General features: G+C 40.9%; 1 protein-coding gene across 8 annotated transcripts in view; it reads right to left on the minus strand.

Annotated features, from left to right (window-relative positions):
* LOC122865524 (endophilin-B2-like) overlaps positions 1-16,326 on the minus strand; it is a 42,382-nt gene that overhangs the window by 11,412 nt on the left and 14,644 nt on the right. For 2 of the 8 annotated variants that reach the window (XM_044174077.1, XM_044174078.1), the window contains 4 exons: positions 14,149-14,211; positions 6,661-6,684; positions 6,440-6,529; positions 359-459 (listed from right to left, as the gene is read on the minus strand). In XM_044174077.1, the coding sequence (XP_044030012.1) occupies positions 359-459; positions 6,440-6,529; positions 6,661-6,684; positions 14,149-14,211 (278 nt within the window). The remainder of the gene's footprint in view (positions 1-358; positions 460-6,439; positions 6,530-6,660; positions 6,685-14,148; positions 14,212-16,326) is intronic. The other 6 variants (XM_044174081.1, XM_044174082.1, XM_044174083.1 and 3 more) reach the window with 4 other exon arrangements.

A 16,326-nucleotide genomic window follows, 5' to 3' on the forward strand; every position in this document is an offset into this window, starting at 1 on the left:
ATCTCAGAATATTTTGTGTATTTGTGTAAGCATTCACTGATGTAAGCATATTACGCACTTCCAGCTCTGTGAGCAAGAGGAAGTGTGTGCCAAAGCCAACACTGGCTGGACTGCGGTTAGTCTCATAGTTTATTATGTGAGCTCTTCCCATAAACTAAACACTACAAGACAAATGTCAAAATGTAACCTTTACAATATAATTTAAAACAAACGGAATTTTGAAACTTAATTTATCCTTTCACAAAGTCCCATTTCCCTTTGACCTGAGTGACTGAGCCACAAAAGTACTTTGCTAATCTAATCTACCTCTGTCATACAAATGTTACAGATGAAGCTACCAACAGCACTGAATCGTCACCTGTTGAGCTCCCTCTGAAGGTCCTGCATGTAGTGATGACACTGGGCATAGTAAGTGGCCTGAGCCTCCGCAAAATCCTGCAAACAACGCAGGTGGTTCAGCTGAGGGAAGAAAGGAAAAGATTAACTCAGTATGAGTGGAATCCCCAGTAGTAAGCGACAGCTTGCTTTATTATTGTCACATTTATCATCAGAATACACTGATTTCCTAATTTCAGTCAAAAGCTCACCACAAATGCTACTATAATTGCTCTCCTTGGAATTCATCATGTGTTTAATGGTGGTGTGTAATACATTGCACACTTATGGCATATCCAGCACAACTTTGAATAACATGTGCCTCCTGATATATGAATGTGCAAAACATATTATAATGAAAATGTTCCTTCAGATGTTACAGTTCTTTTCTTTTTCACACGTCAGTTTTCATGTGTCATTTCTATCAGTATGTTCATTAGTGGCTGACAGGCAAGTGCACAAAACAGTGCATGAAGAAATAAGCAGAAGAGACAAGCAGTAAGTTGTTTTTTCACATCTGTCTGTTAAATATAAGGCTACAGCCAGCAGCAGGTTAGCTTAGCTTAGTATAAAGACTGGAAACATGGGAAAACAGCTGGCCTGGCTATGTCCAAAGGTAACAAAATCTTAAGTATGTCTTAAGCATGACCAGTAACTTCCTGCCTGGCAGGATTTTACACTGACCAGTCCTCCCAAACATTTACCCCATCACTCAGAAAATTTTGACCAGAAATGTTTTAATTATTTGGATTTGCCATATTTTATTTCTATATATAATATATAGAATAATATTATACATTTGATTACTACAACTGACCACAGCTGACTAGAATAATAATAACAACGGCAATAATAAAATAAATTGCACAAACGTGCATAACAAACAGACACACACACACAAAAGGAGAGAAAGAGAACAGAATCATACATACAGCTACACATATTGATCCACCCGTTTTTGCATTCCAACATAAAGTGAGCACTACAAGTCATTCCAATTTGTTATCCCAGTAACAGTAGTGATATAAATGAGGTCCACGTTTTACTGATCTCAGCCTTCTTCCCCCTTAGGGTAAATTTAATCTTTTCTAGTTTTAGATGGAACATGACATCCTTCAGCCATCTGGCATGGGAAGGGGGTTTAGGATCTTTCCAGTTAAGCAGGATAAGATGGCAAGCTAGAAAGCAAGTACAGGCGTCATTATAAATATTTCTTGACCAGGTAGCATTCTCTGGTTTTACACTAAAAATGGCAGTCAGAGGATCTGGCTCAACTATTATGTTGTAGGCTTCACTCAGGGATTTAAGATTTTAATCGGAACATGCACGCAGACAAAGGCAAGACCAAAACATGTGAATTAAAGTGGCTGGTGCTGATTTACATCTATCACCGGTGGGGTCCAAATTTGGGCAAATTTTTGCTAATTTGGTTTTTGTAAAGTGGATACGATGCACAATCTTAAATTGTATGAGCCCATGTCTGCTGCAAGAAGATGAGGCATGTATTTGTTCGAGAATTGCATTCCAAGTTTCATTTAGAAGCGGAGGGTCTAAGTCCTGTTCCCATTTTATATCTACGGAATGGGGGTTCATCTCACCAATGGTTCTATAGATTTGGGAGATTGTACCCTTTTCAACTGCGTCAAGAGACAACAAATTATCAAGTGGGGTAGTTGGAGGCTTGTTGGGAAAGGAATTATATTGTTTCTTAACAAAAGTCTTCATTTGTAAATATTGAAAGAAGTGGGTAGTTTATATTTCGTTGCTAGCTGTTCGAAGGATGCAAATATTTCATCCTTATAAAAGATCCTTGACAAACTGTATCCCAGGACTAAAAGACCATGTCTATTATAGCTGGTGTAAAGAGGTAGTTAGACAGAATAGGTGCCAGAACAGAAAGGCTTTGCAGACCAAAATGCTTCATGAATTGCAGCCAGACTTTAAGTGTATGGGATGACACAGGATTGTTGGCTGAGCTGCCTGCAGAGACTTGTAAGGCAGGAGACTAAAGAGTGGGTAGGAAGGTTATAAGACTCTGCTGCAGCCCAGTCTGGCACATTGTCATTGGAGTGTCCCTTGACCCAAAAGATAACTTTTTGGATATTACTTGCCCAATAATAATGCAAAAGCTTAGGCAAGGTCATTCCTCCCTCCATCTTGTGTCTCTACAGGAAGCGCCTCCTGATGCTTGGCTGCTTATTGCTCCATATAAATTTTGAGAGATTATTTCTTTGGAATGAATATTGGAATGTTTTGGAAGACGTATAGAAATCTACGGACTACCTTCATTTTAATCACATTGATGCGACCTGCCATTGATAAGGGTAGGGTACGCCATCGTTCTAAATCTTGCTTACATTTATCTATCAAAGGTGTTAGGTTTAAGAAGACAGTTAAAGGATCTAGGAACCACTATGCCAAGGTACTTAAAGTGAGAGCTCACTATCTATCCTGAAAGGGAAAGCAAAAGATGGTATATTTTGAGCAGCAGAGTTGACAGGGTATACTTCGCTTTTCTCCAGACTCAATTTGTAGCCAGACAGTTTCCCGAATTGATCTAATTTAGACAGGATGGACGGTATTGATTACATAAGATTGCTAACAAACAAAAGATCATCTGCATATAACGCTATCTTATATCTCATCCTCTGCTCAGGATGCCATTACTCCACTATATCTTTATACAGCAAATAGTTGTTTGCTGCTATATTAATGTTCAGAATCTCATTTTCAATTCAATTTTATTTATATAGCACCAATTCTTGTATACAGTGTTCCCCCGAGCCATCCCCTCAAACATGTGGCATCTGTCCTCTTTGATTGCACATCATTTGTGCAAATACATGCCAAAGGAGCCGTGTACTGCAGTTTCACCCAAGAAGTAAAATTTTGGCCAAAGCCGAATTTCTCCAAAGTTTTGAAGAGGAAGCCCCATAGCAACAAGTCCTTTTTAAGGTAGGAGACATATTGAGGCTTGTCTCAAAGTGGGGCGTAACTGACCTTCCGAGTACATAGCCAGAAGCAATGGTGCAAGATCATTCAAAAACCTTTTATAAAATTTGGCTACAAATCCATCAAGGCCGAGGGCCTTAGCTGACTACATACTTCTTATAGCTTCTTGAAACTCTTCAATCAATAGGGGACTATCAAGGTTAGCTATTTCAGCTTCATCTAATTGAGGTAGATTTAGACCTTCAAAAAAGGAATCGGTCATGCTTAGGTTGTTTTCACATTCTGAGGTATACAGCTTTGTGTAAAATTCAGAGAATGCATCATTAATCTGTTCATGGTCTGAGACTGTGGAACCTGAAGAGGTCTTGATTTGCATTATTTGCCTTGAGACGAAGTACTGTCGTGCCTGATGAGCAAGGAGTTTGCCGGATTTATCACCATGTTCATAAATCAGATGGCAAGCCTTAAAGGAGCTGTAATTCAGCAATAATTTCAGACCAAAACAAATGGGCGCTACGGCGCACCGTCTTTATTAGTCTTTCCACTGTTCCAACTGTCCATCACCAACTCTACGGCTCTACGCCTCAACCAGCAGCCGCCAAACGGGCTGCAATGGCTGCTGTGGACAAATGCGACCTTCAAAGTACATCCATAAAAGAGCTTGTTTTTGCCACTGACCGGCTCAGATTGTTATTCTAAGTGTCTGAAAACAATATGGAAAGGATCGCTACAGAGCTAGACCTTTTTGTTAAACAGTAAAATTCTTTTTGTTTAACCAGAAACAGCCATTTTATTGCTCTCCCCAACCACCAGACTCCATTGAAAATCAATAAGTGTACCTCTCAGACCATTGTTAAACAAACTTCATTCAAACTCTACAGAAACAAAATAAAACTCACCAAAACCATCTCTGTTAGTCTTTCCACTGTTTCACACAATCACCAACGCTGGTTTGGTTGAAATAAATCCTTAATTCACCAATAGATTCTGGCTCTATGCCTCAACCGGCAGCCACGAAACAGGCTGCAATAGCTGCAACGTAATCCTTGGGGACAAATGCGCCCGTCAAAGTAGCCCACATCCACTAAAAATGCAACATGACAACATTATGGAAAGGATCCCTATAGAGATAGACCTTTTTATTAAACCTTAAGATTAACCAAAAACAACCGTTACATTGCTCTTGCTCGCAACCAGACTACGTTGAAAAAAAACATTTTACCTCGTAGATCATCATTAAACACACTTATTCAAACGGGACAGAAACAAAACAAAAATCACCAAAGCCATCTCTGTTGGTCTTTCCACTGTTCCAACAATCACCAACTCTGGTTTGGTCGAAATAAACCCTTAATTCACCGCGTTGGATGAGAAAAGAAACAGCTCTCATCACAGACGAACAGTTTGACACGAGGGACTCAGATGCACTAACATGCACGCACGGCCGCTGTATAAACAAAACACAGAGAAGCTATAAAGGTAGAGGGAGTATGACGTCATCCTCTGCTCAGGACGCCATTACTCCACTATATCTTTTCATAGCAAATAGTTGTTTGCTGCTACATTAATGTTCAGACTCTCATTTTCAATTCAACTCTATTTATATAGCACCAATTCATTACAGAAGTGATCTCATTGTACTTTTCCTACAGAGCAGGTCTAGACCGTACTCTTTATAATATTATTTACAGAGACCCAACAAATCCCACCATGAGCAAGTACTAGGCGACAGTGGCAAGGAAAAACTTCCTGTAAGAGGTAGAATCAGGCAGAACCAGACTCAGGGTGGGCAGCCATCTGCCTCTGAGAGGCATATTTACAGAACCTTTAAGGATTAGTTGCTCTGCCTTAGCTGTAGGGGATAACTTGTTATGAATTGGCGCTATATAAATAAATACATTGAAATTGAATAGGCAGAAAATGTAATTAAACAAAAAATACAAAAACATTGACAAATGCACCATAAAGACACTGATGTAGCCCTCCCACCCCTCAATCCCCGCACAAACAAAGTGCAACGTAGCCCAGCCGTTTACAAAAGCGCGAAAGGCAAATTACTCCTCAAACTAACACGCCTTGGCGTTCCTCTTTAACTCAAAAACATAGGGGTGTTCAGTTTAGTAAAGATAATAACAATATTTATCACACAAAATTCAGGCCTAGATAAATTAGAATAAAACCTTTTTTAAATTCAAATATTTTAAGGAAACTGAGCAAGGTATTATTATCTGCCCCAGTTATAGCAAGAACAGTTGTAATCCAAGCATGAATCTCTATTTATGTCCATCCGACAGTCAATAGGGGAGATTCCAACTTTTAGATTTTATTAATTTACACCCCCAAGTGCAGCTATGCAAGAAAATTCAGTCCCAAAGTCCAGCAGCATCTCAAGAGGCAGTGCATAAAAAGTAGTAAGCTGCCAGCAATAACAGTAGCAATAATAAGCAAAATACTCTGCTCATGATCCATGTACCATCAACCCAGTCACGCACTCTGCGAGCTACCAGTTACTCAAGATAATCCACAGACCTTGCTGTGAGCAGTTTCATGTAGGAACTATCAGTAGAAAGAAAATAGTTCCTACATGTAACTGAAACAACAAGGTCTGTGGATTATCTTGAGTAACCGGGTCATGATTTCTGGAAAGACACATTGCTGTTGAGTTTTTAAAATGTTTGTGCACTTTGAGCACCACAAGCCAAATTCCATGTTGTCCCATTATATTAAAAAAATGCAGACATCTCTACGGCCGATATCTCCAAAACTCAGCAACTCACAGCAAAACAATGTAGATGGATAAACAGCACTACAGGTAAGACGAAAAATATGTATTTTTGATTTGGGGGTGAACTGTCCCTTTAAGGTAAGGTTAGGGATTGATCTCAGGAGCTAGAGAAAAGCTCATGGGTGGATCTTTTTGGGAGCATTAATGTGTTCAGTAATTCTCAATAATTCTGCAAATCTGTGCAATCTGTATTTTGGACAAACACAATACAATGATTCATGTTGCAAGTTTCCTCTACATCACTACTCTGAACCGGATGGTATGGCGACAGTTTTCCAGCACTGCTGGCTCATAAAAGGAGTCACATGGCTGACGTGGTGCACTCACATGTGTACTGCTGATGCCTTCCAGCAGCAGTCTGGTGACCTCAGCTTGTCGGTCAAACTCTGTTTGAGCGACACGAAGTTCATGCTCTGCCTGCAGGTAGAAATAAAATGACAGGAATGAAGTATTAAAAGGGCTGTACAAACACATGTAATGCTTTTCATGAAGCATTCAGACACAAACACAGTTAGCCACACACACTGTCCACTAGTGAAGGTACTTACTTTGTCCACTTCCTCACTCAGCAACTGAGAGAAGCAGACAACAGAAAAAAGCAGTCATGAACCATTCTCAGACTCAAACATCAACTTATGTTTGATATGAATATAAGTAACTATAAGCTATGTCTGTGCTTCTATTTATCTGCAGAAACTGGGTTTAGTTTCTGTTATGACTTTCGACCCTGAAGCTAACCAGGACAACTTGATCTTAACCCCTGATCCCAGGCCAGTTTTCAGGCACCAACTTTGGATCAAACACGTTTCAGCTCCCATCCGGAAGTCATTCTCAATATGACTCAACATTGAGAATGACTTCCGGATGGGAGCCGAAACGTCTTGATTCTGAAAACAGTGTCCAGATGACTACGACTGAAACCTTTTCTACGATAGAACACTCCTGGACGAATGAGGGACTACACCGTCTTATTTTGGATCAAACAGTTTATTTAATCAAATTGATTTAATTAATTAATATTCTTTTAAAATATCAGTTATATATTAATTTGAAATAGTCTACTATTGCCAGGGTTAGGAATGCCTACATGTCGAGCTCAAGGTTGTACCTGGTGACTAATACACAGAGCCGTGTCTGGCCATTTTAGTGCTAGGCTAAACATCCAGTGGTGCCCCTAAGGGGATCGATATTTCATAGCTAAATGGTTTTTCCATGTATCTGTATAACTAACTCCACATCTCAGTGTCAGTCAGTTCTGTACTGAGGTGCAGGTATCACCAGTAACGTTTTATAATCCAATATTCATTTTATTTACATTGTATAGCTTACAGTACATACTTAGCCCACAATATGCCTGCATTAAATTAGCAAAGCAATTAAAATGTGTTTGACAGCTGCAGCTCTCATTTGATTTGCTTTCCTATAATATTTTGTATAGTGTTCTATTGGATTTTGCATAATGTCTTAAACATCAGCATTTACAAAATGCTGAAGTTCAACTAACAGTAGCACTTCATCACTGAAATACACTAGATGAAAAACGACTTTTGAACTCAAAGCAGCTCTGCTCACATCACTAAATTCTTACTAATAAGTACTTTCAAGGTGTAGATTATTACAACTTTTATTAGGCTGTTATAGCTTTTGTCTAACTAATTACTACATGACTTGAGTTGAGAGTGCACCTGCACACATACATGAACAGTATCCAGGTTATGATTCTTGCTCCACTTTTGATCATATTCAGGATATGACGTTTGCATGGAACATACGTTACACCATTACACCACCTTGTTATTCATGTCCCTGCATACATGATTTCTATGCAGCAGCGTGAGCAAATGAACCAACGGTCGCAAAATAAGCAGCAGTCAGTAGTTTCAATTAATGTTATGTGCGCAAACTCCTCTCAACATCAGGTGTGCAGTGCAGCATGAGAAACAAAAACATTTCTCCCATCTCTTCGGTGCCTCTCCAGCTGGTGGCGCCCTAGGCAGCCACCTAGTTGGCCTATGCCTAAAACCGGGCCTGCTAATACACACACTTTAGTTTAACTAATGTGCATTTAAAGCTAGAAAGACAACAAATCTAACAGCTCAATAAAAATGTAAGTTAAAATGGAACTAACGTGATTTTTATACCTGTAGTTCATTTTTTATGTCTTACATAAAAGAACTAAAGATTAAGCAAAAACAAAGCTAAAAAGCAGTATCTGACTGCTCTCTCTGGTTGAAAGTCTGTTGGACCTCTGCCCACACAGAAGCATGCTCTGTTGCAGCTGTAACCACACGTGACAGTGATGTCACGGTGCACTGACACACCCTGGAGTACACTTCTACATCAATGCAACAAGCTGAGAAATTACACCACTAGAGACGGTGTAGTCCCTCATTCGTCCAGGAGTGTTCTATCGTAGAAAAGGTTTCAGTCGTAGTCATCTGGACACTGTTTTCAGAATCAAGACGTTTGGCTCCCATCCGGAAGTCATTCTCAATTTGACTTCCGGATGGGAGCCAAACGTCTTGATTCTGAAAACAGTGTCCAGATGACTACGACTGAAACCTTTTCTACGATACACCACTAGAGGTCAGCAAAACCAAGATTTTCAGCTGCTGCTAAATTTAAGTGAAGAAAAAAAATCTGCACCAATCTCAAACTATAATTACTATGTGCTGATGTGGCTGTGAGAGTTGCAGCTGTAACTCTAATTCTATATCTTCTTCATTTTGAATTGATTCATCCCTCAGGATGCATTGAATGTTTAAACCTGACTTCAGCCTGGCCCACACTGGTTAATAGCCTATGATGGTAAATTTGGTAAATGGTAATTTTGTTTATTTATTGTGATTTTTAAAAACAGCATTTTACTCAAAGAATGTGTGCGATTACAGATGCCAAATATTGACAGAACCTGATTTGACCTCGAGTGTACCGTAAATACTTCCGTGACGTGTTTGACAGCTGCTGTTGTTGGCCACCAGCCTGAACTGAACATGACCTTTACTCTACATTCTGCAGCTGTTGAAGACAGCTGAACAATTGTTGTATTGCGCCCCCTGTGTTAAACGTGTTATTATGAGAAAGCATCCTTACCATTGTATAGACTTTACAAGAATATTACTATATTTTGCTTTTTTGAAATTGCATGTGGAAAATAAATAACTTTATTATGATCTGTTTTCATTTCTTCCTTTATTCTTTTTTCTTTTCTTCTCTCCATTCTGTGTTTTGGTTTGTGTAATTTCTCAAGAGACAATGTGGGTTTCATATAGGAAAGTGGGATGAGTGATAAAGATACTAAGGCATTAAACTACTGTACATAAAACAGTTACATATTGCATAGATGTGTATTATACTATACTTCACAAGGATGGACAACATGTTAAAAAGTTATAAACTGACTAATGTAATTTATGTAAACAGGTCTTTTAAGTCAAACTCCCTGAATAATAAAGGGTTTAAAACAGCTAGTGATGCTGTCTGTCCTCATCACCCTTTTCCTTTTATGCATTGCTTGAAACTTACCATTTGAAACGTACATTTACTCAAGTGCTGCACTTAAGTACAATTTTGAGGTACTTGTACTTCACTTGAGTACTTCCATTTTCTATAACTTTATACTTCTACTTGCTATAGTTAGTTACCAGCTACTTTGCAGATAAGGATTTCACATACAAAAATATGATACATTTATAAAATATGATACAATGTTATGGATTAAATGACCCAACAGCTCCACCTTAACTAGCTACAGCAGTGGTTCTCAACCTTTTTTGGGCCAGCACCCCCCTATCCATTATCCAGGTGTTGTATGTTGCGTAGTGGTATGTGGACCCAAATGCAGCATGGCTGCTGCTGCGATCCACTCGGGGCAGGAGGCGGCTGCGATCTAGCGGCGACTAGGGATCGGTGCTGCTGCGATCCAGCGGCGACTAGGGATCGGTGCTGCTGCGATCCAGCGGCGACTAGGGATCGGTGCTGCTGCGATCCAGCGGCGACTAGGGATCGGTGCTGCTGCGATCCAGCGGCGACTAGGGATCGGTGCTGCTGCGATCCAGCGGCGACTAGGGATCGGTGCTGCTGCGATCCAACCAGGGCAGGAGGCGGCTGCGATGGTGGCGAGGGGTTGATGCTGCTGTGATCCAGCAAAGAGTCCAGCAAAGAGTCCAGGAACTGGGGGCTGCTGCGATCCAGCAGGGGGTGACGGCTGCTGTGATCCAGCTGTGACTGGAAGCCGCTGCCACCTCCAGTCCCAGAGCCGTGGCGGCAGCCTCCAGTCACAGCGTGCAGGCGAGATGCTGACTGGAGACTAGCACATAGGAGGTAAGTATGTAGGGATATGAACTGGGGGCCAGCAGGCTGGGGTTAAGGCTGATGGCTGGCAGGCCAGGGTGCAGTGAGAGCCAAGCGGGTGCCTAGGTATGGGTTTGGGGCTGGGACAGGTTGAGGAGTAGCAGGCAGGGTTGTAGGGTGGGGTGTCTGGGTCTGAAGGAAGTCCGTGAGCCACCCAGGGATGGCCTCTCTCAACCCAGGTGATGTCGAGAATCTGGCTTTGACCCAACCTTTGATTACCTGTCTGCGGGACTCGTTATGTATGCCCCCCCCAAATGTCCCTTAGGCATACCAGGTCACGGACCATCTGGTCCACTTCCTCTGCCAACTCTGCTGGGTCCATGATTGGTTGGATCATTCTGTCATATGTTGCGTAGTAGTATGTGGATCCAAATGCAGATGACCAGGAAGCGGTATGAAGTGAAGTAGCCGGATGGCTATTGTGTTTAATGGGGGTGATGTGGTTTATAGGCAAGTACAGGCAGACAGGTAATGAACAGACAAAAGGCAGATAGGTTACCGGCTGGCAGTGGTGGAAGCAAGGGGATTGAGTCCAAGGTGGCAAACAGTTCACTAGAGAGCAGGCAAAATACAAAAATCCAGGATCCAGCCAAGGTCCAAGGGAGACAAAGAATCCAACACAAACTCATGGTAAGAATGATGGAAAACTGGGCACAGGAACCAGGTATCACAAAAGGTGCACCAAAACGGTGACACACACAAAGGTCAGGAACACTCACAGGACAGGAACAAAACTCAATGCAGGAATCACACCAGGTAGGAACAACACCATGTATAACAACAATGATCCAACACTGAACAAAGAAAGAGACCCAGACTAAATACCCTAAGGGAGGTGAGACAACGAGACACAGGTGCAAACAATCAAGGAAGGACCAACAATCAAAACTGGAGGGAAAACAAAGACAGGAAGTAAAAACACAAGACACACAAGGGAAGGAACACACTACAAAATAAAATAGGAAGTGACAACACCTAAACTACCACACCAGGTCCCTTACTGCCCCCCATCAAATAAAATGTAGGATAACGGTCTTCCCTGAATATTAATGTTGATTATCGTAGAAAAGGTTTCAGTCACCATATCTGGGGCAGATTAAATCTCAGACCACCATATCTGTGGTCTGAGATTCAATCTGCCCAAAGTCTATCAGAGTGTATTATCACCTTGGTCACGCCTATCACATGCTAATCAGGCACTTAACAGTGATGAAGTAGATGCAGCCAGAGAACAATAGGCCTGATTACTGATCACTGGGCCATCTTGGAAAGTATTAGGTCAGTTTCAGGTGAAACTAGCTATTAACAGATACTCAGGCAGATTCCTTCCTGAGGGCGGGGCTTATGTTACTCAGTAGCTTAAATTTCCAGTTCCCGTCCAATTTTTTCACAATTGAGAATGACTTCCGGATGGGAGCCGAAACGTCTTGATTCTGAAAACAGTGTCCAGATGACTATAACTGAAACCTTTTCTACGATAGAACACTCCTGGACGAATGAGGGACTACACCGTATTAATGTTGATTATTATTCTGTTATATCATTAAAAAAATAATGTAATTGAATGCCAAATAACAGTTTTGATTTAACTGTACAGTAACTTGGAATATCATTATCATTAGTTTCCCAGGGAACAAAAAAAGCCATGTAAATAGAAATTATATTTATGAGTGTTAAACAAATGCAACGGTTAGAAATTTGACATTAAACTTTAATTAGGTCTCGTTATTGATCACAAACAGCAGCTAATCAGAAATGCCAAACAAGAAGCTTTATTATTAATTGTTCCAACGGAAAACAAGAGTAGCCTTCCGAGGAAATCAGTCATAGACTAGACATTGCGTTCCTCTGAATCACATGTGTGGGCCGAGGTTGTAAGGTAACTTCATGATCTTCATATCTGGCTCAGCTGCTGTTTAGTAGTGGTCCAGCTGAACCAGTTCTCATTTTAACGCAGCAATCATGTCCACGTTAGTACACAGGTGTGTTTTAAACCCCAGCAAGTTACAGTTTAGAGGAAGCAGTTGAAATGTTGTTGCTAACTGTTAAATGTTCTCGTTCAATTTTTGTGAGCAGTTTGGCGCATTAGGGCCAGCATACTGCTCTAATACGTCTGATATACTATGATTTGCTCTCTTATGACCAGTGCAACTAGAAAACTCTAGTCTTTTCAGAGACATGTCATAATTTTAGACCGGTGTGGAGCTATTGTACATGGCTCTAAATGTGCTTCATTCAAAATATATTTCAGTATTTCTCATCGTGTTTGTATGTCAAATACAAAATAAAGAGGGATTCAGGGGATTACAACAACAATAACAAAAATCAAACATGCACAAAACATGCTCATGTCATAAGTATCATATTTATGTTGCAAACATCAAACAGTGCTGCTATCACAGCCCTTAACAATAAAGCATTCAAAATGTATAACATGTGCATCATACAGTGTTATAATTTGATTACTTGAGCATACTGCTCAACCTATCATATTAGTAGTTCCTTCTTTCTTTTTGGCTGGCTGGCAGTGGGTGGGGCTAATTAACCCAGTGGCCCAGGTGTGATAAGGCTTCTGGGTAGCAGCATCCAGGGGTGATTCTGGTGCTGAGCCACGTGCACGACCGTGAGAGTGACAAACTCTTGGCTTTGGACGTGAGAACTGAAAGCCTACTATCTCCAGCTTGGTTTCATTTTCATCCAACCACCAGCAACAAAAACTGAGAATCGAGAGTCTACTGATGCCGTCTGGGCTGGCCGCTTGTGGGAAACTCTCGGCTGGAGCTAACAGCTGTTGCTGACCGGAGGTAAGCCCACACAACCCACTGCCAGCCAGTCTTTTCCTCCCAAATGCACACTTTGTTAGTAAATGAACTTGCCCTAGACACGCCAAGTCTCCAGGTCAACTGCCCGTCATTCTCGTAACATTTAATAGCTGTCATCTCATGCTGTGTAAATATACAGGCACCACAGGTAGGCAACATTACAGTGCCACTGATGTGTTGTTGTAAACTGACTCAGGTGCCTCCTCTGTGCGTTTTGATATATAGGGTTACACATGAAACAGGCACGTTGGAATTCTGATTGCCTGACTTGAATCATTGTGTTCACTGTCCTGACCTTGGTTTAATTTAGATAATTTCAATTGTTTGAGTGAGAGTATGTGAATATATTTTCATAAATGTTATTGACAGTAAAACAAACCTCCACACCTGTATAATGTCAAACTTGGCTGTCCTCTACATCATTGAGAAAACCAAGGAAGAGGTTGAGATGTGTGTCACACATTTAGAATTTCATTTTTGCTGCTTTGAACTTTTGCTGAACAGCAGCCACTGTGGCCACAAGAGGCAATCACAGGACAGTAGTAAATACTAAAACATAGCATAAAAATAGCACCAGTAGAGAAAGTAGGCAAAATGACATTAGCTAACATTAGCCACCATAAGCTACTGGTCATACCTGTTTGCTTATGAATTCAATTTTTCATTTCTGTGAGAAAGTAGCAGTGTAATTTCTTTTTTCCACAAGCTACATAGTCTAGCTTTAACCCTTTGGTCTATTAATGTTCGTGCTTAGACTGAATGGCATAAAATCCAGTCCACTAAGTGTTCTAGTGCCTTGCTCCAGCTCAGTGACATAATGACATGTGCCCTGAATGTGTGCCATTTACTTGGGACTCTTACCGCTGATGCACTGGCAGAAAGAACATAATTTCGAGGCCTTGTCTCCTGAAAATCAGGTGCAGCCTACAAACAAGAGCAGGGAGGAAGAAACACATTGGCACAGTCATGCAGTTACAATCATTAAGCAGAAAAACAAAAGTTAGCCAAAAGAATACCAGCATTAAGAAACCAGATCAGAAGCAGCACAAGTGCAAATCATTTAGTAGAAGTTCAAAGCAGATGGTACTGTAGATAGTTGCTAGCCTGGGAGACGAATCTGCGAGCTCACGTTTTATTTGCCCTGGCAGATACGTCTGACCCCCCTCCCATTCAAACAGATCTCTACCCGTCCTGATCTGGTCGGGCCAATCGCAAGCATTTATCTAATATGGGGTGGGTTTGACACGATGATTGTACAGAGGAGCACGACCTTATTGGCTGTTGAGGCCTTTTCGTAAACAACTAAGATGGCTGCCGCTGATGTGAAACTATTTGTTGAATCCGCTATCACATCAGTATTAAACGAACTGGACGGTATATTTTCTCTAAAAAGAAGAACAAACAACTGCACAGTTTTTGTTGATAAGATGTTTTTGCTGTACTTTAAAAGATTTAAAGGGTAATTCAAAATCTATGACCTTTATTGACCTCTATTACAAAGAGCTCAGGTGTCATGAGACATGCTGGCGTTCAGCCAGCACCCCATAGATACAGAGCTAGTGATGTGTCTGTGCGAATGAGCCGGCTCTATGAGCCATAAGGAATGGTTCCCTTTATAGAGCTGTAATTCCCATCACTGGGCACCGCGCAATTAAGTCCCGCCCACACCGGAGGGGAAAACAATTCACCACTCTCCATGGACTTTGTATGGTGTGAAGTTGCCTCCTTGTCACTTTGGTCTGCTAGCAAACAGAAAAATGCTTAAAAAGCTGCTATATGGTGGGATACACTACCTACAGGGTAAAGAACCCAGAACTAAGTTTTTATAAGCTGCCAAATCGAAAAACTGAGCTTTTAAGAAGACAAAAGTGGATACAGGCAATAAGACCTGAGGCATCAGCAGGAAGAATGGGGAAAACTGTGGGATCCTGACACTCTGCTACGTGTGCAGCAAGCACTTTGTCACTGGTCAAATATCCAAACGTCAGTTTTAGGCTATCTATATTTCTGTAAGTTAAGCTAAAGCATTTTGACAGTATGCATGTGTTATGTTGCAATGTGGATAAACCAGAAAGGTATGCAGTATTATGTTTGCAAGTACTTTAGTTAACTAACGTTACAGTAACATTTCTCCAAGAAAAGCAAGGTAAGGAGAAGGGACACTGAGATAGACTGACAAAATTGAGTTTGTCAACATACCTTTTCCTGTCTGGTAGACATAGGGGGCTAAAATAATCCTTGACATGCTGAAATCTATGTTTTAGCTAACCACAGGCATTTTGGTAGCGTTTCAGCCCTTGGTTGCATATTGTGGTGGCAATCGTTTTCCCTCCGGTGGGCGTGGTTTTCGGAGTATGATGCTGTCTCTATTACTGAGAATAATTTATTGATTGCTTTTAAAGCCATAAATAGTTGGGAGTCAAATTACATTCTGAGAAGTTTGAGTAAAAACCAACATATTCGTTTTACATTTATGCAACACGGCCCTGAGAAGCTTAGAGAAGCTCAGTGAACATTGGAGAAGGTGAGATGCCGTGAGAAGGTCACCCCGTGCTGTCACAAAGCTGGCTTACTTTTAACCTGGATAGATCGCCATGGTAACCTATGCTACACGGCTAACCTGCTCCAGAACAGGTTCAATTTAGGAGGATCAGATTAAAATGTGTCACCAGCCCGACAATGGAAAAATGGAGTCATCATTCCTAAATACCTTTTTATAGATCAGCAGATCCAGTATCCCTTTGATTTCCATGATAATTATGTCAGAAATTACAAACCTAAAGAAAAAGCTAAATACCAAAAGATGTTTGCTTAAATTTGGTGTTGCTTATTTTGCCATGACTATTTAATGTCATAGAGAAATAGTTGAAGCTAAGTTTTCAGGGGCTTCAATTTCTTTTTTTCTGGCCTTTTCTTTGACTCTGTCATCTGATTCTGTAGTCAGATTCCAGACTACTGAACATGTCCAACAATGCTGACCCTATTTAACAAAGTCCTATAGCCATTCTTTTCATATGTTTCATTTTCATTTCAATTTGA

The sequence above is a fragment of the Siniperca chuatsi genome, linkage group LG18 (genome assembly GCF_020085105.1).
Source record: "Siniperca chuatsi isolate FFG_IHB_CAS linkage group LG18, ASM2008510v1, whole genome shotgun sequence".
Classification (NCBI taxonomy): Eukaryota; Metazoa; Chordata; class Actinopteri; order Centrarchiformes; family Sinipercidae; genus Siniperca; species Siniperca chuatsi.